This window comes from Somniosus microcephalus, chromosome 2, assembly GCF_052327205.1.
Source record: "Somniosus microcephalus isolate GS21.2 chromosome 2, FLI_Smic_1.0, whole genome shotgun sequence".
NCBI lineage: Eukaryota > Metazoa > Chordata > Chondrichthyes > Squaliformes > Somniosidae > Somniosus > Somniosus microcephalus.
In genome coordinates this window covers 4,753,292-4,775,554 of record NC_140988.1, presented here as the reverse complement: position 1 = coordinate 4,775,554, position 22,263 = coordinate 4,753,292, and the positions used below count along the sequence as shown (strand labels likewise).

General features: G+C 48.5%; 1 protein-coding gene across 4 annotated transcripts in view; it reads right to left on the bottom strand.

The window, feature by feature from the left end:
• LOC147122503 (ras GTPase-activating protein-binding protein 2-like) overlaps positions 1–17,057 on the bottom strand; it is a 56,566-nt gene extending 39,509 nt beyond the window's left edge. For 2 of the 4 annotated variants that reach the window (XM_086005972.1, XM_086005991.1), the window contains exons 1-2: positions 16,942–17,047; positions 11,665–11,783 (exon numbers count right to left, since the gene is read on the bottom strand). In XM_086005972.1, coding sequence (XP_085862098.1) covers positions 11,665–11,759 — 95 coding nt within the window. In that variant the 5' untranslated portion in view covers positions 11,760–11,783; positions 16,942–17,047. Of the gene's footprint in view, positions 1–11,664; positions 11,784–16,230; positions 16,340–16,941 lie in introns of those variants that run through there. The other 2 variants (XM_086005979.1, XM_086005985.1) reach the window with 2 other exon arrangements.
• Positions 17,058–22,263: the final 5,206 nt, after the last annotated feature.

Below are 22,263 nucleotides of genomic sequence, written 5' to 3'. Positions count from 1 at the left end.
GGGTGCGAGTTAGGACACGGGGCAGTGAGCACAGGGGGTGATGGGTGAACGGGACTGGGTGTGAGTTAGGACACGGGGCAGTGAGCACAGGGGGTGATGGGTGAACGGGACTGGGTGCGAGTTAGGACACGGGGCAGTGAGCACAGGGGGCGAAGGGTGAACGGGACTGGGTGCGAGTTAGGACACGGGGCAGTGAGCACAGGGGGTGATGGGTGAACGGGACTGGGTGCGAGTTAGGACACGGGGCAGTGAGCACAGGGGGTGATGGGTGAACGGGACTGGGTGTGAGTTAAGACACGGGGCAGTGAGCACAGGGGGTGATGGGTGAACGGGACTGGGTGCGAGTTAGGACACGGGGCAGTGAGCACAGGGGGTGATGGGTGAACGGGACTGGGTGTGAGTTAGGACACGGGGCAGTGAGCACAGGGGGTGATGGGTGAACGGGACTGGGTGCGAGTTAGGACACGGGGCAGTGAGCACAGGGGGCGATGGGTGAACGGGACTGGGTGTGAGTTAGGACACGGGGCAGTGAGCACAGGGGGTGATGGGTGAACGGGACTGGGTGTGAGTTAGGACACGGGGCAGTGAGCACAGGGGGTGATGGGTGAACGGGACTGGGTGTGAGTTAGGACACGGGGCAGTGAGCACAGGGGGTGATGGGTGAACGGGACTGGGTGTGAGTTAGGACACGGGGCAGTGAGCACAGGGGGTGATGGGTGAACGGGGCTGGGTGTGAGTTAGGACACGGGGCAGTGAGCACAGGGGGTGATGGGTGAACGGGACTGGGTGTGAATTAGGACACGGGGCAGTGAGCACAGGGGGTGATGGGTGAACGGGACTGGGTGTGAGTTAGGACACGGGGCAGCGAGCACAGGGGGTGATGGGTGAACGGGACTGGGTGTGAGTTAGGACACGGGGCAGCGAGCACAGGGGGTGATGGGTGAACGGGACTGGGTGTGAGTTAGGACACGGGGCAGCGAGCACGGGGTGATGGGTGAACGGGACTGGGTGTGAGTTAGGACACGGGGCAGTGAGCACAGGGGGTGATGGGTGAACGGGACTGGGTGTGAGTTAGGACACGGGGCAGTGAGCACAGGGGGTGATGGGTGAACGGGACTGGGTGTGAGTTAGGACACAGGGCAGTGAGCACAGGGGGTGATGGGTGAACGGGACTGGGTGTGAGTTAGGATACGAACAGCAGAGCTTTGGATGAGCTCAAGCTCTTATCCAAATGCAGGGAGCTTAAGTGCAGTTTGGCAGAGCCATGCTTTAGGGAGAAATACTGCAGGGGTTTAAGCAGCTGAGACCCACAGCTTAATAAACACTGCAGCACTTGTTGCTGCTTGTCCAGCTAGAACCACCCGACTTGGCTGAGTTATCTGGAGTTAAGTGGTACGTCCATTCTATCGCCCTGCACCATCACTCATCAACCGCACCCTGGAGTGCTGCATTCACTGCCCCGTTCAGGCCTCAGAACTTCCATTTCCAGCCACGTAATCTTGGAGCATCCTCGACTCCAGAGACCCCGCAATCCTCCCTTTTCCTCTTCCACGCGGACGATGGCCACTAGAGAACTAACAAGCATGGGTGTGAAGTCGGACTAGCTGAAGCACAGCTCTCATGGGAGGCGCGCTGGGCAGCACGCTGCATCAGCTGCTTCGAATGCATACCACCGGCCTTCTGATGCACAGCATCGAAAGGCAGCTCCACAATCGGAGGTGTGACGTTTCAGCAGCATCTTGTTTCTACAGCCCTATCGGGGGAGTTGGCGAAGCACTGGATGTATTAGTGCATATGTGAGCCTGTGCATGATACATCACTGTGTCCGTATAAACTACTAGATTGGTTGTACACGGTACCAGAGATAGTACACATATGGCTGTCAATGACCAGGTGCTTTATGTAGATCTGCAGCCCTGCCAGTGGGCTCCCAGACCATTAGAATGCCTAGAGACAATGCTTGGTTCCAAGTGTCTATGCAAGAAGTTACTACTGGTATAGCCTGCCTTTGACAGCAACTTAACACCTGGTTTGGTGTTTGAACAGACCAGGGTTTAAGCAGAATTCAAATTCCGTTATTGACAACAGCCTGTATTTCTAGAGCGCCTTTAACATAGTAAAACGTCCCAAGGCGCTTCACAGGAGCGATTATCAAACAGAGTTGAACTCCGAGCCACATAAGGAGATATTAGGACAGGTGACCAAAAGCCTGGTCAGAGAGGTAGGGGTTTTACGGAGCGTCTTAAAGGAGGAGAAAGATGCGGAGAGGTTTAGGGAGGGAATTCCAGAGCTCGGGGCCCAGGCAGCTGAAGGCACGGCCACCAGTGGTGGAGTGATTAAAATTGGGGATTTACTACGGCAGAGGCGCTATATAAATGCAAGTTGTTGTTGTTTAATTAAGCATCACTGTTCAAAGCTGTTCAAATGATTATCCATCATTCTTTAACTCAGAACCAGGCAAGTTAATCTGGATGAGAGACTTGAATGACAGCAGCTATTGCGGATAACCGGACAGAAGTTAAAACTCAAATTACACTCGGCTATATTTACAAGTCGATAGCAATTGGATTCTGGTTTCGACATGATTCACAGGCCTCTGGGGCAGTCATTTAACTCAGGTTACAAGACGATGGCTGCGCCTCAATGCAAGGATGCAGCAACAGTGCCCTACCTTCGCGAGAGCACGTTCTGGATATTCCATCAAGTTTCATCACCAATCTCCAAAGGGATTGCTGCATTCGAAAAGGTGCACAAGAGAGCAGCACGGATTCCAGGGCTTAGTAAGGGGCTCGGTGAATTCCGAGCAAAGGCAGGTATTATGTCCGTGTATAATTGAGACACGGACGGCAGGAGTTGATTATAACAAGTCTTTACTGAATGGAGACAACCTGGTAACTGAAACTACAAAAGCCTGCTGGGGCCTTTTATGCAGGGGTGGTCACTGCCGGTACTGCAGTCTGAGACCAGTTATTCCCTTAAAGGTACATACACAACAATTCCTCCCCTTTTAGATAAACAGTACATAACATTCATTTAACAACTAAATAATAACTAATTACAATTACGGTTGCTAGATACATTGGTTGAAGTTAAGCAATTATAAGTTCAGTCTTTGAGGAGGCTTCCTGATTCTGTCTGGATAACGCCTCTTTGGAATATCAGGTTCTTCTGGCAAGGTTGAGTCGGGATCAAAGTCATTGTGCCGTCATTATCGGTACGCCCTTCTGAGGGTTGAAAATGGAGGCGAGAGGTTGATGATCAGTTAGTGGAGTAAATTTCTGACCGTGCAGGTAGTGATTGAACTTCTTCACCCCCCACACCAGGCTGAGGGGCCTCTCTGTCAATCTGGGCGTAGTTACGCTCGGCTGAAGTTAACGAGCGTGACGCAAAAGCTATCGGTCTCTCTGAACCATCAAGGAATTTATGTGACAGTACCGCCCCAATACCGTAGGGAGACGTATCACACGCCAGTCTTATCGGTAGTGATGGGTTGTAGTAAGCCAATACTTCTCTTGAAGTGATTAGGTCCTTACTCTTCTGAAAGGCCCGCTTACATTCATCGCTCCATTTCCATGCTACTCCCGTTCGTAGTAGGGTGTTCAGTGGATGCAGAATTGTGGACAAATTTGGCAAAAACTTATGGTAGTAATTCACCAATCCGAGGAATGACCTCAGTTGCGACACATTTTCAGGCGCTGGAGCCTTAACTACCGCTTCAATTTTGTCAGGGGACTTATGTAACCCCTCTTCATCAATCACGTGGCCACAATACGATATCTGTTTATAAAAAACTCGCACTTAGGGCGATTGGCTCGTAGCCCATGTTCACGTAGTCTAGTGAGCACCTGCTCTAGGTTGGCAAGGTGTTCACTGTCATCTTCACCTGTCACTAGGATGTCGTCCAAGTAACACTGAGTCCCCGGAATCCCTTGCAGGACTTGTTCCATCGCTCTTTGCCATATCGCCGGAGCTGATGCTACTCCGAATACCAGTCGATTATACTGGTAAAGACCTTTGTGAGTGTTTATCGTGAGATACTTCCTAGAGGATTCTTCAACCTCCATCTGCAAATATGCTTGTGCTAGGTCAATTGTTGTAAAACGCTTCCCTCCAGATAGTGAGGCGAAGATATCTTCTATCCTTGGAAGAGGATATTGTGCTGTGTGAAGGACTGGGTTCACCGTCACCTTGAAGTCCCCACAGATGCGAACCTTCCTTGGCTCCTCAGACTTATTGTTTAACGTTTTCTTCATGACAGGAACGACGGGTGTCGTCCACTCGCTCCAGTCTACCTTAGATAACACGCCTGCATTCTCCAGATTCTCCAGCTCTGCCTCGACGGCTGGGCAAATTGCATATGGTACCGGTCTTGCTTTGAAAAACTTGGGAATTGCATTCTCCTCTATTTTTATCGAGGCGGTTACGCCTTTAAGACTGCCCAGTTCTTGTTGAAATACCTCTTTGGCGTCAGCTAAGATTGTTGACAATCGTCCAGGAGTGACGTCGTCATCCTTTTTACCAGCCACCGTCAGTGCCTGAATGGAGTGCCAGTCTAAACTTATCTTTCTGATCCATTCACGTCCCAATAACGGTGGTCCACCATCTTGCAGAATGTAGAGATACAATTTCCGTATTTTCTTGCCGTTGTATTCGACAGGCACCCTTATTTTTCCTCTGGGGTATACTTTTTGCCCCGTATACGTCCTCAAGACAATGGATGTCTCTCTCAAGGGTATGTGTGAGAATAGCCGCTCGTAGTCTCGTCGATTCATGACGGTTAGAGCTGATCCTGTATCCAATTCCATTTTGACTTGGGACCCTGCTATCGTGAGGGTGACCCAAATGGTTCGGTGATCCTCTTTTGCGATTATGTTGTGAAGTTTGAGGCAGCTTAGTCTCTTGTTCCCGGATTCACTATCGCTCATCTGGTCTTCGGAACTACTGTCCGTCATCTTTTGTACTTTCCTGTACGGTTCCTTAGTAGCCTTTTTGTTGTCGTTGGTCTTCTTCCCAGACCTGCAAACTCGTGCAATGTGTCCCATCTTTCCACATTGCCTGCATATTTTGTCCTTGGACCAGCAGTCCTTCTGGTCATGGTTTGTTCTGCCGCAGCGATAACATTTTGCAAATCCCCGTGTCATTTCGTGGGTGCCGTATTCCTGTGGCTTTTGTTGTATTTCCGCAGCTCCGTACGATACTGCCACGCTGAAAGCCTTATCTAGCGTCAGCTCTTTCTCTGAGAGTAACCTCTTCTGGGTTCCTTCACTCAGGAGTCCACAGACAAATTTGTCCCGTCGGGTATCTGCCAGTCCTGCTCCGAACTGGCAGTGCTTTGATAGCTTGCGTAGTTCCGTAAGGTAATCAGCATTGCTCTCATTTTTATGCTGATTTCTCCTGTGGAATTTAAATCTTTCTGCTATCAGCAGCGGTGTAGGATTTAGGTGTTCCTGTAGGATAGCAACAATTTCGTTAAAACTCTTCGCCTTCGGTTTGGCTGAAGTAATCAGGTCCCGCAATAGGCCGTACGTTCTTGCGCCTATTAAATTTAGCAATACCGATGCCTTCTTCTCATCGGCTATTCCGTTTGCCTCGCAATATACCTCGACTCTTTCCACATACGTGGTCCAAGTCGTCTATTGCATTATCGAAGGCAGTGATATCGCCAGTCTTTGGCATCTTGAAAATCTAAGATGGCGCCTCCCGCACTTTGCCTTCGTCCCCGATGGATCAAAGTGGCGCCTCCCGCGCTTTTCCTTCTTCCCCACCGAGTTAAGATGGCACCTCCCACGCTTTCCCGCCGCTGCTGCCAACGCTGTTGCTGGCGATTATATTTATTTTACTATCCTGTAATGGCGACGCCCTATGGTCTTCGCGCCTCCCCGATCGCTGCTGCCAACGCTGCTCTCCGCGGTATTTTTCTTTTTCTATCGCGCTTCAATATTTGCTCCGTTAATTGAAGAACCGTTCCCGTCGTGGAGCGGACCCTCTGGGACACTTCCCTCCCTCTTCTTAGGTCCGCACGCTGCCCGGCTGCGAAGCACCGGCCGCGCCCTGTGTGCTCCACCCTCTCTCTCTCTCTTTGCTTCCCGACTCGCTGCCCGGCCCCGTTGCAGAGCCATCCGATCGAGCTCTAACCCGCCGCAGCCCAGGAAGGATCAGTGCACTACCTGCCACCAGCCCGATTAGCTGGGAAACCACAGACTGGAGAACGAAGCCTGGCTCTCGACAGTCTCTCCTGCACTCTTCAATTCGATGATTTGGAGAGCGGTTGCCCACGGTTGACGCCCGTTTCTCGAGTTCTTTGGATTCTTTTTTTTTCTTTCTTTCTTCTGGCTTCGACCTTCAATAACGTCGTCTGAGGTGCTGCCGAGTTGCAGGTAAGTTCATTTCTTACTCGTCGCCAGTATTATGTCCGTGTATAATTGAGACACGGACTGCAGGAGTTGATTATAACAAGTCTTTACTGCATGGAGACAACCTGGAAACTGAAACTACAGAAGCCTGCTAGGGCCTTTTATACAGGGGTGGTCACTGCCGGTACTGCAGTCTGAGACCAGTTATTCCCTTAAAGGTACATACACAACAGGATTCCAGTTTCCAGAACTGGCCTCTAACCTAGTGAGCTTATCATATTTGGTTTTTGTTAAATAGTGGCACTGAGTTGCACATAACAATGGGAAGTTGGAACTAGATCCAGACCAATCCACCCAAATGCATGGCAACAAATCTGAACAAGTTGTTTTCGAACCTCAATCCTGCTCAGTCAGGAACGGCCTTGTTGAGTCACAATGAGTTTTACGGTTGATTTATGCCGTGGAACTGTGCAGTAATCCAGTGCCAAAACAAATCCTCGCAGATCAACAGAACAGAGGTCCCTCGTCAATTGAAGGTATGCGGCCTCGTATATACTTGCAGAAACTTCCGGAATCTTTGCAAAGTCAAATTTATCCCTCTGCCAGATGTTTGATACACAGATGTTCTAAAGTGAGACAATGGCCAGAGTGGAAACGGTAAAGGAGGGAAAGAACGAGTCGCACATCTACTCGCAGTTCATACCGACAGGGGCCTGACCAGCATCGACACCTGTTACACCTGTGAAACGTCGAAAATTCTTCAGGGGCTTGACAGGGTAGATGTAGGGAGGTTGTTTCCCCGGGCTGGGGAGTCTAGAACCAGGGGTCACAGTCTCAGAGTAAGGGGTCGGTCATTTAGGACTGAGATGAGGAGAAATTTCTTCACTCAGAGGGTGGTGAATCTTTGGAATTCTCTGCCCCAGAGGGCTGTGGAGGCTCAGTCGTTGAGTATATTCAAGGCTGAGATCGATAGATTGTTGGATACTAAGGGAAATGGGGATTGTGCAGGAAAGTGGACTTGAGGTCGAAGATCAGCCATGATCTTATTGAATGGCGGAGCAGGCTCGAGGGGCCGAATGGCCGACTCCTGCTCCGAATTCTTATGTCCTTATGGACCCGAGCACAAAAATCCAGGCTGACACTCCCCAGTACTGCACTGTCAGAGGTGCCGTCTTTCGGACGAGACGTTAAACCAAGGCCCCGTCTGCTCCCTCAGGTGGACGTAAAAGATCCCACGGCCACTATTTCGAAGAAGAGCAGGGGGAGTTCTCTCCGGTGTCCTGGCCAATATTTATCCCTCAAAAAACAGATGATCTGGGTCATTATCACATTGCTGTTTGTGGTAGCTTGCTGTGCGCAAAATTGGCTGTGGCGTTTCCTACATTACAACAGTGACCACACTTCAAAAAAAAACTGTACTTCATTGGTTGTAAAGCGCTTTGAGATGTCCTGTGGTCATGAAAGACGCTGTAGAAAGGCGAGGCCTCCTTTCATGTTTCAGCAAGAGCCTGATGCCAATATAGCACCCAAATCACTTTAGTGGCAAAGAGCCAGATTCCTGGACAAATGCAACCTCCAGCTATGACTAAAACCAGGAATTAGCAAATGGGCAGACAGTATTGCTGGGTTATGTTAAGTAATATTCTGCTCCAAAGTCCAGGCCAAGTTACAAGATTTAATAGCTCCCCGTAAACTAACTGATAAATGCAGCATTTTGTGAAGTTCTCTTCGACATTCAGTGCTTTCAAACACAATGGGCTGGATTTTCATTGAGGAGTCGGGTCTACAACTTTCGGGGTTGTAGTCCCGCCTCCATCGAGTTGTGGCCAGCCCACGCGATTTTCGCTTGATTGACCAATTAAGGGCCACCCGGCAACAGGTGACGTCACAGATTGACATTTCATCTGTCAAGAGCTTTTGACAGATGAAATATCAGCGTTTCACAGCTGTTTGAAGCTGTCAAACACTGACAATCTGTACTCCAGGTTAATTCCTTCCTCTCAGGATGATTTAGAGATCTCTCCGGAACAGAAAGCAGAATGCTGCAACTTTTGACAGCTCGCGGCCATTCTGCTTTCTGTGCCGGTGAGATGAGGGACGCCCGAGACCTGAAGGAAGGAAGGCTGTAAAGGTTAGTAGAACTTCTTTAAACACTTTACACACACCAAACACACTTACCTCTGCACTCATGCACCCATCACTCACCTGAACACCGGACATCTCGACCCCTCCAAGCCCTTCATCCCGACAGCCTGACTCATTAACTTGGCGTGGTTTGGAGCCATCGGGAATCCCACAGTTCAACATTAAAAATAGGGATTAGGCTAAAAACTGCCTGTTAACTACCTGTTAACAGGCAGTTAATTAGCACTAATCCCCTTCCCGCCTCGGGTAGGCGGGTCCCAGTGGGGGGCGGGTACCCGCCTCCTTTGAAACTGGCATGGAGGCGGGTTGGGGTCAGGACCCCCGATTTCGGGATTTTAACCCCCCACACACCTCCAATCCCAACTCCACGGCTCAATGAAAATCCTTCCCCATGTCTACAACACCATTCCGCCTCAGTCCACGGGTTATGCCTCTAGTATAGCAACTGGGAAACTCCCATTGTCCTAACCTCTAAAACAGTGAAATGATAGTTGATGAATAAGGCACCCACCTGAGCACAATGCTCAAGTACCGCACCTAAAATAACCAAGAGGTTGGTGTTGGTTTCAGATACCAGTAACAGCGTGCAATTGAGAGGATGGGACCAGACAGACGATATGGGGACAATAATGGTATCAAAGCTTCATTCTACAGCATTTTTCTTAACAGACTGCAGGGTTTTCTCTTTGTGGCTGGGACCTTGAACATCTTGTCTGAACAAGGCAGGCATTTGCATCAACTTCACATGACTGTATGCAACATACTGCTTTGTTTAAACTGACGCAGCGAGTTGTTGTGATCTGGAACGCGCTGCCTGAAAGGGCGGTGGAAGCAGATTCAATAGTAACTTTCAAAAGGGAATTGGATAAATACTTGAAGGGGAGAAATGTGCAGGGCTGTGGGGAAAGAGCAGGGGGGAGTGGGACTAATTGGAGAGCTCTTTCAAAGAGCCGGCACAGGCACGATGGGCCGAATGGTCTCCTTCTGTGCTGTACGATGCTATTGGGACCTGCACATTTGAGAAGTTACGTAATTAAACAAGAAACACAGAATAGCAGAGAGTTGGGTCAGTTGTATAAAAAGGCAACACCCATGGAAGTAGTTTCCTTTACCCTCTTGAGCTGCATAGTTTAAATGGAACAGCATTAATACGCCCATGAATAAACAGACTGCTATTTATATACACTGAAAAAAGTCACATCATGGGCAGAACAGCAGCAGCATTCTTCACTTAATGGGAGTTGGAAGCTGCCCCCTCTGAACACGGGCTTTCCCCCCCGTACATCAAATCTCTCACCTAGAAAGCAGCAGAGTGCCCACGGGTTTAACAGTTTCCAACAACAACTTACATTTATACAGCGCCTTTAACAGTAAAACACCCAAAGGTTCTTCACAGGAGTGTCATCAAACAAAATTTGACACCGAGCCACATAAGGAGATACAAGGGCAGATGACTAAAACCTACCTCTGTGACCAAGCTTTGGAGGAGCGTCTTAAAGGAGGAGAGAGGAGAGAGAGGCGGAAAGGTTTAGGGAGGGAATTCCAGAGTTCGGGACCCAGGCAGCTGAAGGCACGGCCGCCAATGGTGGAGCGATTAAAATCAGAGATGCACAAGAGGCCAGAATTGGAGGAGCGCAGAGATCTCGGGGAGTTGTGGGGCTGGAGGTGGTTACAGAGATAGGGAGAGGCGAGGCCATGGAGGGATTTGAAAACAAGGATGAGAGTTTTAAAAATTGAGGCGTCGCTACAACGCCTACAGCTCTTCGTAGAATCACAGGAGGCCATTCAGCCCACGGTGCCTGTGCCAGCGCTCTCCAATTGGTGCATTTAGATTCTGGATAAATAAGCAGTCATAAAACAGATCCAGATTGTAATCAGTCCCAATTCAAAACCTTTCTTGCTTGGGCACCACACGATTGCCAGTTCGTGCCAGAGGTGTCTCGGGCAGACACAGAGCATAGTCTGCTGCCATCACATTCACAATCAATATTCAAACAAACGGGCTGAAATAAATGGACTTTTCTCAAGGTGGCGTGGAACCAGCTCGGTCTTTTTACACTTCACTCAAGCTCTTTCCCCTCGTCTGCAAACCCCACATTTCAATAACACGACGCATGACGTCGTCAGACAAGGTGAAACCTCAAGGGGACAATCAGCTGCCGGATATGAAGAAATAGCAACGAGCAGCCCAATCGAAGTACTCAAATCTGTTTCCTCAATCAAACTTGGAGCTAATGTGCACAGCACCATCTCCATAAAATAAAAAGGATATGGAGGCACTGGAGAAGGTGCAAAAAAGATCGACAAGGATAATACCAGAACTGAGAGGCTGTAACTATCATGAAAGACTGAACCGGCTGGGGTTCTTTTCTCTAGAAAAGAGAAGGCTGAGGGGTGACCTGATCGAGGTCTTTAAAATTATGAAGGGGTTCGACAGGGTCGACGGAGAGAAGATGTTTCCACTTGTGGGGGAGACCAGAACTAGGGGCCATCAATATAAGACAGTCACTAATAAATCCAATCGGGAATTCAGGAGAAACTTCTTTACCCAGAAAGTGGTGAGAATGTGGAACTCGCTGCCACAGGGACTGGTTGAGGCGAATAGTATCGATGCATTTAAGGGGAAGCTGGATAAACACATGAGGGAGAAAGGAATAGAAGGATATGGTGATGGGGTGAGATGAAGAGGGGTGGGAGGAGGCTCGTGTGGAGCAGAAACACCGGCACGGACCAGGTGGGCCGAATGGCCTGTTTCTGGGCCGTACTTTCGATGTAAACTCTACACCACAAAGTAAACAGAGGAAGCGCTTCCATTTTTGGAAAAGTGCAAAATTTCAGAAGAATAATTACCTACTTTAACAATCATAGGTTGCATTATACAGTGGGTTTATATATTCAATAAAACTGAATTACCATGACAGCAATGCAGACAAGTGCACCCGTCAGGGTCTGTAGATCAGGGTCAGTGGTAGAAGAAAGTTACTGACAACATTTAAGTACCTTTTCTAGCCAAGGTTAAATGTTGTTTCACTGTCACAGCGTAGGAGCTGAAAATGTAACTGCCTGGACCAGGGAGGTATTCAGTTCCGTGGGCCTGTGGCAATCTGTTTTATACAAAAGTCTTTTGCAGCAACTCTGATAAGAAGTGGTTAAAATGTACAAATACCTGTGCAAGAAGTCTGGTGCCTTGTTCAGCAAAGTATAGTACTGCCTCACAAACTCCCGCCCTACAAGCAAGGCACTTGGCTTCTCCATCACCATTTCTTTGGTACTCAATGACACTTGCTGAAGGAGGGAAAAAAGTGTTAATTGTTTACTTCCTTAGTAACAAATGAACATGAATAATCCTCACATTCTCCTACCCTAGCCTGAAGACCAATAGAGAGACAGTACGCATGAAGTAAGCAGCAGCACACAGACAAAGAGAGACAGACAAAGACAGAGAGAGACAGACAAAGACACAGAGAGAGAGACAAAGACAGAGAGAGAGAGAGACAAAGACACAGAGAGAGAGAGACAAAGAGAGAGAGACAAAGACAGAGAGAGAGAGAGACAAAGACACAGAGAGAGAGAGACAAAGACAGAGAGAGAGAGACAGACAAAGACAGAGAGAGTGAGGGCGAGGCGGGGCGCCAGGGGGCGAGGGGGGGCGCCAGAGGGCGAGCGCGCCCAGACAGATACACACACACACACACACACACACACAGACGTACTGTATAAGGTTCCAATTTGCAACACTTAAACTTTACTTTAAAAATAAAACAGTAATGTCGCAAACTAGCTCTCTCCAGCAACAATGCAATTGTTTCGTAATGACTTGATTTGGATGACTTGAGGTCATCCGAAACTCTGCTGCCCGTGTCCTAACTCGCACCCAGTCCCGTTCACCCATCACTCCCTGTGCTCGCTGACCTACATTGGCTCCCAGTTAAGCAACACCTCAATTTTTAAATTCTCATCCTTGTTTTCAAATCTCTCCATGGCCCTCGCCCCTATCGCTCTAATCTCCTCCAGCCCCACAACCCCCCCCCCCCGAGATCTCTGCGCTCCTCTAATTCTGACCTTGAGCATCCCCGATTTCCATCGCTCCACCACTGGCGGCCGTGCCTTCAGCTGCCTAAGCTCAGGAATTCCCTCCCTAAACCTCTCCGCCTCACTTTCCTCCTTTAAGACGCTCCTTAAAACCTCCCTCTTTGACCAAGCTTATCATCTGCCCTAATATCTCCTTATGTGGCTCGGTGTCAAATTTTATTTGATAATCGCTCCTGTGAAGCACCTTGGGACGTTTTACTACGTTAAAGGCGCTGTATAAATACAAGTTGTTGTTGTTGTTAAGTCCATGCCTGACTTTTTTATGCAGCGAGTGGTTGTGATCTGGAATGCGCTGCCTGAAAGGGCGGTGGAGGCAGACTCAATCACGGCTTTCAAAAGGGAATTGGAAGAGTATCTGAAGGAAAACAATTTGCTGGGCTATGGGGAAAGGGCGGGGGAGCGGGACTGGCTGAAGTGCTCTTGCAGAGAGCCGGCACGGGCTCAATGGGCCGAATGGCCGCCTTCTGTGCTGTAACCATTCTAGGATTCTAACTTGTTTACTTCTTTTGAATTCAAAGATGATCTAATTTGAATGAAGTAACAGTGTGGTGACGCAGTGCTACAAACGCTTGACTCGCTTGAATTATGCAACTTGGAATTAAGCGTGCTCGGAATAAAATACTCCAGGCCCTGGATCTTAGCAACAGCTTTTCTCAAGCTTTACTCCCACGTCTGTCCAGGATCTCACTCTTCAATCAGGTAGCATCTTTGACAACACGGCAACAAGCATTGTCAAAATAAAATGATGGAGGAGAGAAGCAGATTACATAAACTGAACTCCAAAGTGGTACGTCAGTTTGGAATGTTTGATGTGTTCGGGTATTGGTAATTTACCTCCTGCCCTCCAGAGAAATAAACACCTACACATTACGACGGCGCATAAATATAATCTTGCGCATAGTTGGCGAAGTCATAGAATACCGGACTCAGGAACGAGCCTGCAGAGCTGGGCTCCAATAAAATTTGGTCAGGTTAGTCAAGCATGTTGCCTGGCTACCTTTCTAATCTGGAAAAACTCAGCAGGCCAGGCAACAACCGTGGAGAGAGAAATAGAGTCAACATTTCAGGTCGAAACCCTTCCTCAGTCCTGACCAAGGGTCACAGACCTGAAACGTTGACCCTGTTTCTCTCTCCACGGATGTTGTCTGGCCTGCTGAGTTTTTCCAGCGTTTTCTGTTGTTATTTTGGACTTCCAGCATCCGCAGTATTTTGCGATCATATCTTTTTAATGTTTTAAATCATGATTCTTTTCAGGGGGAGGCAAGGAGGTGACTCGATCACTTCTGCAAATAGGTTATAAACGAGAGTAAACTTCTGAAAAAATTATTTCAATGTCAGAGCTGGATTTCTTTTTTGCAGCAGACTGAAATTCCTAACTTTTTTTTTTAAGTCTCTGTGAAGCGGTCTGGGAGGCGCAAAATAACTGCTGCTAGTGAGCAAGGTGATTTAACCCTCCCCCATTAGCCAGGACTGGATCGTCAGTCTGAAGGATTCAAACACTCTGCATTTATATAGCACCTTTAATGTAGTATGATGATCCAATGTGCTCCACAGGAGCGTTTCCAGACAAAAATTGAGCAAATGCTTGGGCAAAGGTAGCTTTTTAATAATGGACATACCAACCCAGAAAATTAAATGCTGCGTATTTCACACCAGCTTTCCACAGCATTTAACGAAAAATTACAAAAAATCTCACAGCACAGGAGGCCATTCGGCCCATCGTGCCTGTGCCGGCTCTTTGAAAGAGCTCGCCAATTAGTCCCACTCCCCCCTGCTCTTTCCCCACAGCCCTGCACATTTCTCCTTTTCAAGTATTTATCCAATTCCATTTTGAAAGTTACTATTGAATCTACTTCCACCGCCCTTTCAGGCAGCGCATTCCAGATCACAACAACTTTCTCCTCATCTCCCCTCTGGCTCTTTTGCCAATTATCTTCAATCTGTGTCCTCTGGTTACCGACCCTCCTGCCACTGGAAACAGTTTCTCCTTATTTACTCTATCAAAACCTGTAATTTTGAACACCTCTATTAAATCTCCCCTTAACCTTCTCTGCTCTAAGGAGAACAATCTTCTCCAGTCTCTCCACATAACTGAAGTCCCTCATCCCTGGTAAACATATAAAGACAAATAACTTTGCACAGAATGTACAGCACAGAAACAGGCCATTCGGCCCAACTGGTCTGTGCCGGTGTTTATGCTCCACACCAGCCTCCTCCCACCCCTCTTCATCTCCCCCTATCAGCACATCCTTCTATTCCTTTCTCCCTCGTGTGTTTATCCAGCTTCCCCTTAAATGCATCTATACTATTCACCTCAACCACTCCCTGTGGTTGTGAGTTCCACATTCTCACCACTCTCTGGGTAAGAAGTTTCTCCTGAATTCCTGATTGGATTTATTGGTGACTATCGTATATTTATGACCCCTAGTTATAACTTCTCAGTTCTGATATCATTAATACCACATATAATTAAACTACACTAGATGATGTGTCAGTCGTGGCTCAGTGGGCAGCACTCTCTCCTCTGAGTCAGAAGGTTGTGGGTTCAAGTCCCACTCCAGAGACTTGAGCACAAAAATTTAGGCTGACACTCCAGTGCAGTACAGAGGGAGCGCTGCTGTGTGTCTTTCAGATGAGACGTTAAACTGAGGCCCTGACTGCTCTCTCAGGTGGCACTATTTCTAAGAGCAAGGAAGTTCTCCCTGGTGTCACAGAATCACAGAAACCCCACAGTGCAGATAGAGGCCATTTCGGCCCATCGAGCCTGCACCGACACATATCCCACCCGATCCCCGTAACCCCCACACCAACACATATCCCACCCTATCCCTGTAACCCCACGTATTTAATCCCCCTAACACTAAGGGTCAATTTATCATAGCCAATCAACCTAACCCGCACATTTTTGGAGTGTGGGAGGAAACCGGAGCACCCGGAGAAAACCCACGCAAACACGGGGAGAATGTGCAAACTCCACACAGCCTGGGGCCAATATTGATCCCTCAATCAACATAACTAAAACAGATGATCTGGTCATTTATCACACTGCTGTTGGCGGGAGCTTGCTGTGCGCAAATTGGCTGCCGTGTTTCCTACATTACAACAGTGACTACACTTCAAAAAGTACTTCATTGGCTGTAAAGTGGTTTGGGATGTCCGGTGCTTGTGAAAGGCGCTGTAGAAATGCAAGTCTTTCTTTCTTCACACAGATATAAATGTTTATATATAAAAGAGCCTCGGACTGTACAATCATTATAATCTCAGTTCTGGTATTAGTAGGTGTTCAAAATCATGAGGGGTCTGGACAGAGTAGATAGAGGGAAACTGTTCCCATTGGCAGAAGGGTCGAGAACCAGAGGACACAGATTTAAGGTGATTGGCAAACGAACCAAAGGCAACAGGAGGACAAACTTTATGCAGCGAGTGGTTAGGATCTGGAATGCACTGCCTGAAAGGGCGGTGGAAGCAGATTCAATCACAGCTTTCAAAAGGGAATTGGATAAGTACCCGAAGGAAAAAACATTCACAGGGCGGGGGGGTGGGACTAGCTGAAGTGCTCTTGCAGCGAGCCGGCACGGGCTCGACGGGCCTCCTCCTGTGCTGTACAATTTTATTTATCAAATTCCCTTTTGAAAATTACTATTGAATCTGCTTCCAGCGCCCGGTCAGCTCATCTGCTGCTCAAACCCTCAACAGTCCTTCTGTTGCCTCAAGACTTGACCATTGCAACACCTCCAGGGCAAACCTGCCCGTTCTGCACCCTCCGCACATCCGAGACAGCCTCCCTCCCCGGGTCCTGGCCCCTGCCCCCCGACATCAGCCCCCCCAACACCGCCTCAAACTCGCAATAGAAACATAGAAGATAGGAGGAGTCGGCCATTCGGCCCCTCGAGCCTGCTCCACCATTTAATGAGATCATGGCTGATCATCCAAATTCAGTACCCTGTCCCTGCCTTCTCCCCATATCCCTTGATCCCTTTAGCCTTAAGAAATATATCCAACTCCTTCTTGAATATAGTTAATGAATTGGCTTCTTCTGCCAATCTGGGACCCTCCCTGTCACTGAACCTCCCCCAGCAATTATAATTCTTGAAAGAATAATAAGAGATAATTATAGGGAGAGGGCGTGATGGCAGCGTGTGTGTCTCCCGGGGCTCTCGGCCTGTAGTGAGTCTCCCCCCCGGCCTCATGGTGCGGGAGCGGCCCCGGGGAGACTCACCACAGGCCGAGGCCCAGGGCCAGGCCGCTCCCCGGGACACAGAGAGGCCGCTCCCCGGGACACAGAGCGGCCTCTCTCCCCCCTCACTCCCTCCCCGCCTCCCTCTCTCCCCCGGCCCAGCCGCCGCCCTACCTGCTCCGGCCCGGGGGAGGCGGCGCTGCGACTGACCCTCACCGCGTGTCCCGCTCTAATCCTTCCCCCAGTGTCCCGCTCTAATCCTTCCCCCGGTGTCCCGCTCTAATCCTTCCCCCGGTGTCCCGCTCTAATCCTTCCCCCTGTGTCCCGCTCTAATCCTTCCCCCGGTGTCCCGCTCTAACCCGTCCCCCGGTGTCCCGCTCTAACCCTTCCCCCGGTGTCCCGCTCTAACCCTTCCCCCGGCTCACTTTGGGCCTTTGGAGCAAAACAAAACTCATTCTGACGAAAGGTCATCGACCTGAAACGTTAACTCTGTTTCTCTCTTCACAAATGCTGCAGGACCTGTTGATTATCTCCAGCATTTTCTGTTTTTATTTCATTCACAACAATTCCCCACGGGATGGTCCAAACAAATTGCAGAGACCCCAAAATAAGCATCAATGTGCCACCAAAGCTCAAAGGACATCTTTCCAAACTAAATCACCATTTACTCTCAGCAGCGTTTATTTGCAACACCAGTGGGTTGGACCAGATTTCTGATTGGCCCCCTTGCAGGCCAAGACACACCCAACAGTTTGTCTGCAATGTGTAATTTGATCCAGTCTCGACAGGCAGCCTACAGAAAGTGGAGCTGTCATTAGCTTTGTGAAGCACGGTCAAACCTGCAAAGTCCTCCTCACCAACATCTGGGGACTTGCGCCAAAATTGGGAGAGCTGTCCCACAGACTAGTCGAGCAACAGCCTGACATAGTCATACTCACAGAATCATACCTTTCAGCCAATGTCCCAAACTCCTCCATCACCATCCCTGGGTATAGTCCTGTCCCACGGGCAGGACAGGCCCACCAGGGGTGGCGGCACAATGGTATACAATCGGGAAGGAGTGGCCCTGGGAGTCCTCAACATTGACTCCGGACCCCATGAAGTTTCATGGCTTCAGGTCAAGCACGGGCAAGGAAACCTCCTGCTGATTACCACCTACCGCCCTCCCTCAGCTGATGAATCAGTACATAGAAACATAGAGATAGGAACAGGAGTAGGCCATTCGGCCCTTCGAGCCTGCTCCGCCATTCAATGAGATCATGGCTGATCTTCGTCTGAGATCATAGCTGATCTTACCAGTTCAGTACCCCGTCCCCGCCTTTTCTCCGTAACCCTTAATCCCCTTAGCCTTCAGAAATATATCCAATTCTCTCTTGAAAATATTTATTGAATTAGCCTTCACAGCCCTCTGTGGCAGGGAATTCCACAGGCTCACCACTCTTTGAGTGAAGAAATTCTTCCTCATCTCTGTTTTAAATGATTTGCCCGCTATTTTTAGACTGTGGCCCCTGGTTCTGTGCTCCCCGGCCATTGGAAACATTCTCTCTGAATTCAGCCTGTCCAGGCCTGCCATAATTTTATATGTTTCGATGAGATCCCCTCTCAATCTTCTAAACTCCAGTGAGTACAAGCCCAAACTATTTAATCTCTCTTCGTAGGTCATTCCCGCCATTCCAGGTATCAGCCTGGTGAATCGCCGTTGCACTCTTTCCATGGCAAGAACATCCTTCCGCAGATGGGGCGACCAAAACTGTACACAATACTCCAGATGCGGTCTCACCAGCACCTTGGACAGCTGTAGTAAGGTATCCCTATTCCTATACTCGAACCCCCTTGATATGAAGGCCAACATACCATTTGCCTTCTTAATCGCCTGTTGCACCTGCATGCTCTCCTTCAGTGACTGGTGCACAAGAACACCCAGGTCCCTCTGCACTTCCCCATCTCCCAATCTATTGCCATTTAGATAATAATCTACCCTCCTGTTTTTACCCCCAAAGTGGATAACCTCGCATTTATCCACATTATAGTGCATCTGCCACGTATCCGTCCATTCCCCCAACCTGTCCAAATCGCACTGTAGCCTCCTGACATCCTCATCAGAGCCCACCCCTCCTCCTAGTTTAGTGTCGCCAGCAAATTTGGAAATATTGCATCCAATTCCCTGATCCAGATCATTTATATATATTGTGAACAGCTGGGGTCCCAGGACAGATCCTTGCGGCACCCCGCTGGTCACTGCCTGCCACTCCGAAAACGAGCCGTTTATTCCAACTCTCTGTTTTCTATCCGCCAGCCAGTTCTCTATCCACGTTAATACTTTGCCCCCAATTCCATGAGCCTTAATTTTGCATGATAATCTTTTGTGTGGAACCTTATCGAAGGCTTTCTGGAAGTCAAGGTACACCACATCCACTGGCTCTCCCCCATCTATTTTACCAGTTACTTCCTCAAAAAATTCCAGCAGATTAGTCAAACACGATTTACCCTTTGTAAATCCATGTTGACTCTGCCCGATCCTTTCCCCATTTGTCAAGTGCTCCGCTATTTTATCCTTAATAATGGACTCTAGCATTTTGCCCACAACCGATGTAAGGCTTACTGGTCTATAATTCCCTGCTTTCTCTCTACCCCCCTTTTTAAATATTGGGGTAACATTAGCTACCCTCCAATCCACGGGTACTGTTCCCGAGTCAATGGAGTTCCGGAAGATGATCCTTAGAGCATCTGCTATCTCCAGGGCCACCTCCTTAAGTACCCTAGGATGTAGTTTATCAGGCCCCGGGGATTTGTCGGCCTTCAGTCCCCTCAACTTACCCAACACCATATCCCTAGAGATACTAATTTCTGTCAGCTCCTCCCTCTCATTAGTCCCTATGTTTGCCGATATTCCTGGGAGGTTATTTGTGTCCTCCTTTGTGAATACAGAACCAAAGTATGAGTTTAATTGGTCTGCCATTTCCTTATTCTCCATTATATATTCTCCCGAATCGGACTGCAAGGGACCGACTTGGGATTTTACCAGTCTTTTCCTCCTGATATACCGATAAAAGCTTTTGCAGTCTGTCTTTATGTTTGCTGCAAGTTTACTTTCGTATTCTATTTTCCCCTTCCTGATTAATCCCTTTGTCCTCTTTTGCTGTATCCTGTACTGCCCCCAATCTTCCGGTCTGGTGCTTTTTTTTGCCAGTTGATATGCCCTTTTTTTTGATTTTATGCTGTCCCTAATTTCCCTCGTTATCCACGGTTGAGTCACCTTTTTAGGTTTATTTTTATGCCAAACCGGTATAAACATGTTCTGGAATTCTTCCATTCTATCTTTGAATGCTTGCCATTGTCTATCCACTGTCAATCCCCCCAGAAACACCACCCAATCAATCTTACCCAATTCCCGTCTCATACCCTCGTAATTCCCTTTATTTAAGTTCTGGACCTTAGTCTCTGATTCAATTTCCTCACTCTCCATCTCGACTGAGAGCTCGATCATATTATGATCGCTCTGACCCAAGGGGCCTCGTACAAGAAGATTGCTGATAAGTCCCTTCTCATTGCACAATACCCAGTCTAAAATGGCCTGATCTCGAGTCGGCTCCTCGACATATTGGTCCAGATAACCGTCCCGAAAACATTCCAGGAATTCCTCCTCCTCAGAATTTTTACTAATTTGGGTAGTCCAATCAATATGTAAATTAAAGTCACCCATGATGACAGCTGTGCTCTTATCGCACGCTTCTCTAATTTCCCTTTTTATGCCTTCCCTCACCGCCATATTACTATTTGGAGGCCTATATATCACACCCACTAACGTTTTCCTCCCCTTGCTATTTCTCATTTCTACCCATACAGATTCCGTTTCATCCGAGTTAATATCCTTCCTTTCCATTGCATTAATCCCCTCCTTTACCAGCAATGCTACCCCACCTCCCCTACCTTTTTGCCGATCCTTCCTAAATATTGTATATCCCTGGATGTTAAGTTCCCAGCCTTGCCCACCCTGCAGCCACGTTTCTGTAATCCCAATCAAATCATACTTGTTTACCTCTATTTCCACAACTAATTCATCCACCTTGTTCCTAATGCTTCTAGCATTAAGATACAAAGCCTTCAGGCTTGCTTTTTTCACACTCTCATTATGAATTAGTTTGGCCCTTTGTGTTTCTCTCCTTTGCTTATTGCTTCTCACCTTTCTACCATCTATTTCTGACTTCATATGACTTCCCTCTTTTCCACTACCTAGGTTCCCATCCCCCTGCCAAATTAGTTTAAATCCTCCCGAACCGCCCTAGAAAATATTACCCCGAGGACATCGGCTCCCTCACAGTTCAGGTGTAGACCGTCCCCTTGGTACAGGTCACTCCTCCCCAAGAACTGGTTCCAATGCCTCAAGAATTTAAATCCCTCTCCCTTGCACCACTGCTCAAGCCACGTATTTAGCTTATCTATCTTACTCTCTCTAAACTTATTAGCTCGTGGCACTGGTAGCAATCCAGAGATTACTACCTTTGAGGTCCTACTTTTCAATTTAGCTCCTAACTCCCTAAATTCAGCTTGTAGGACCTCCTCCCTCTTTTTACCTACATCGTTGGTACCTACATGTACCACGACAACTGGCTGATCCCCCTCCCCCTTCAGAATGCTCCATGTTAAACACCACTTGGAAGAAGCACTGAATGTACTCTGGGTGGGGTCTTCAGTGGCTTGGTAGCACCACTACTGACTGAGCTGGCCGTGTGCTGAAGGACATAGCTGCCAGTCTGGGCCTGCGACAGGTGGTGAGAGAACTAAAACGAGTGAAAAACCTACTTGACCTCGTCATCACCAATCTACCTGTTGCAAATGCATTTGTCCATGACAGTATTGGTAGCAGTGACCTACAGTTTGATTGGCACTCCATCCACCACCTTAAACATTCACTCCCTCCACCACCGGCGCACCGTGGCTGCAGTGTGTACCATCTACAAGATGCACTGCAGCAACTCGCCAAGGCTTCTTCGGCAGCACCTCCCAAACCCGTGACCTCTTCCACCTAGAAGGACAAGGGCAGCAGGCGCATGGGAACACCACCACCTCCAAGTTCCCCTCCAAGTCACACACCATCCTGACTTGGAAATATATCGGCCGATCCTTCATCGTCGCTGGGTCAAAATCCTGGAACTCCCTCCCTAACAGCACTGTGGGAGCACCTTCACCACACGGACTGCAGCGGTTCAAGAAGGCGGCTCACCACCACCTTCTCAAGGGCAATTAGGGATGGGCAATAAATGCTGGCCTTGCCAGCGATGCCCACATCCCGTGAACGAATAAAAAAGGAATTTTAAAAACAGGGGCCGCATGTGCAGAAGGACACAGCAGACTTTTCAAATAATCACTCTGGACATTCTATACCCTGCGTTGCCTGCTGGTCGCAGAAGGGATAGTCAACTGGAACCCGAATTAGCAGAGCGAGATTTTTTTTAAAGTACTTCAATTAAATCATAAGTGACAATGCAGCCCTTT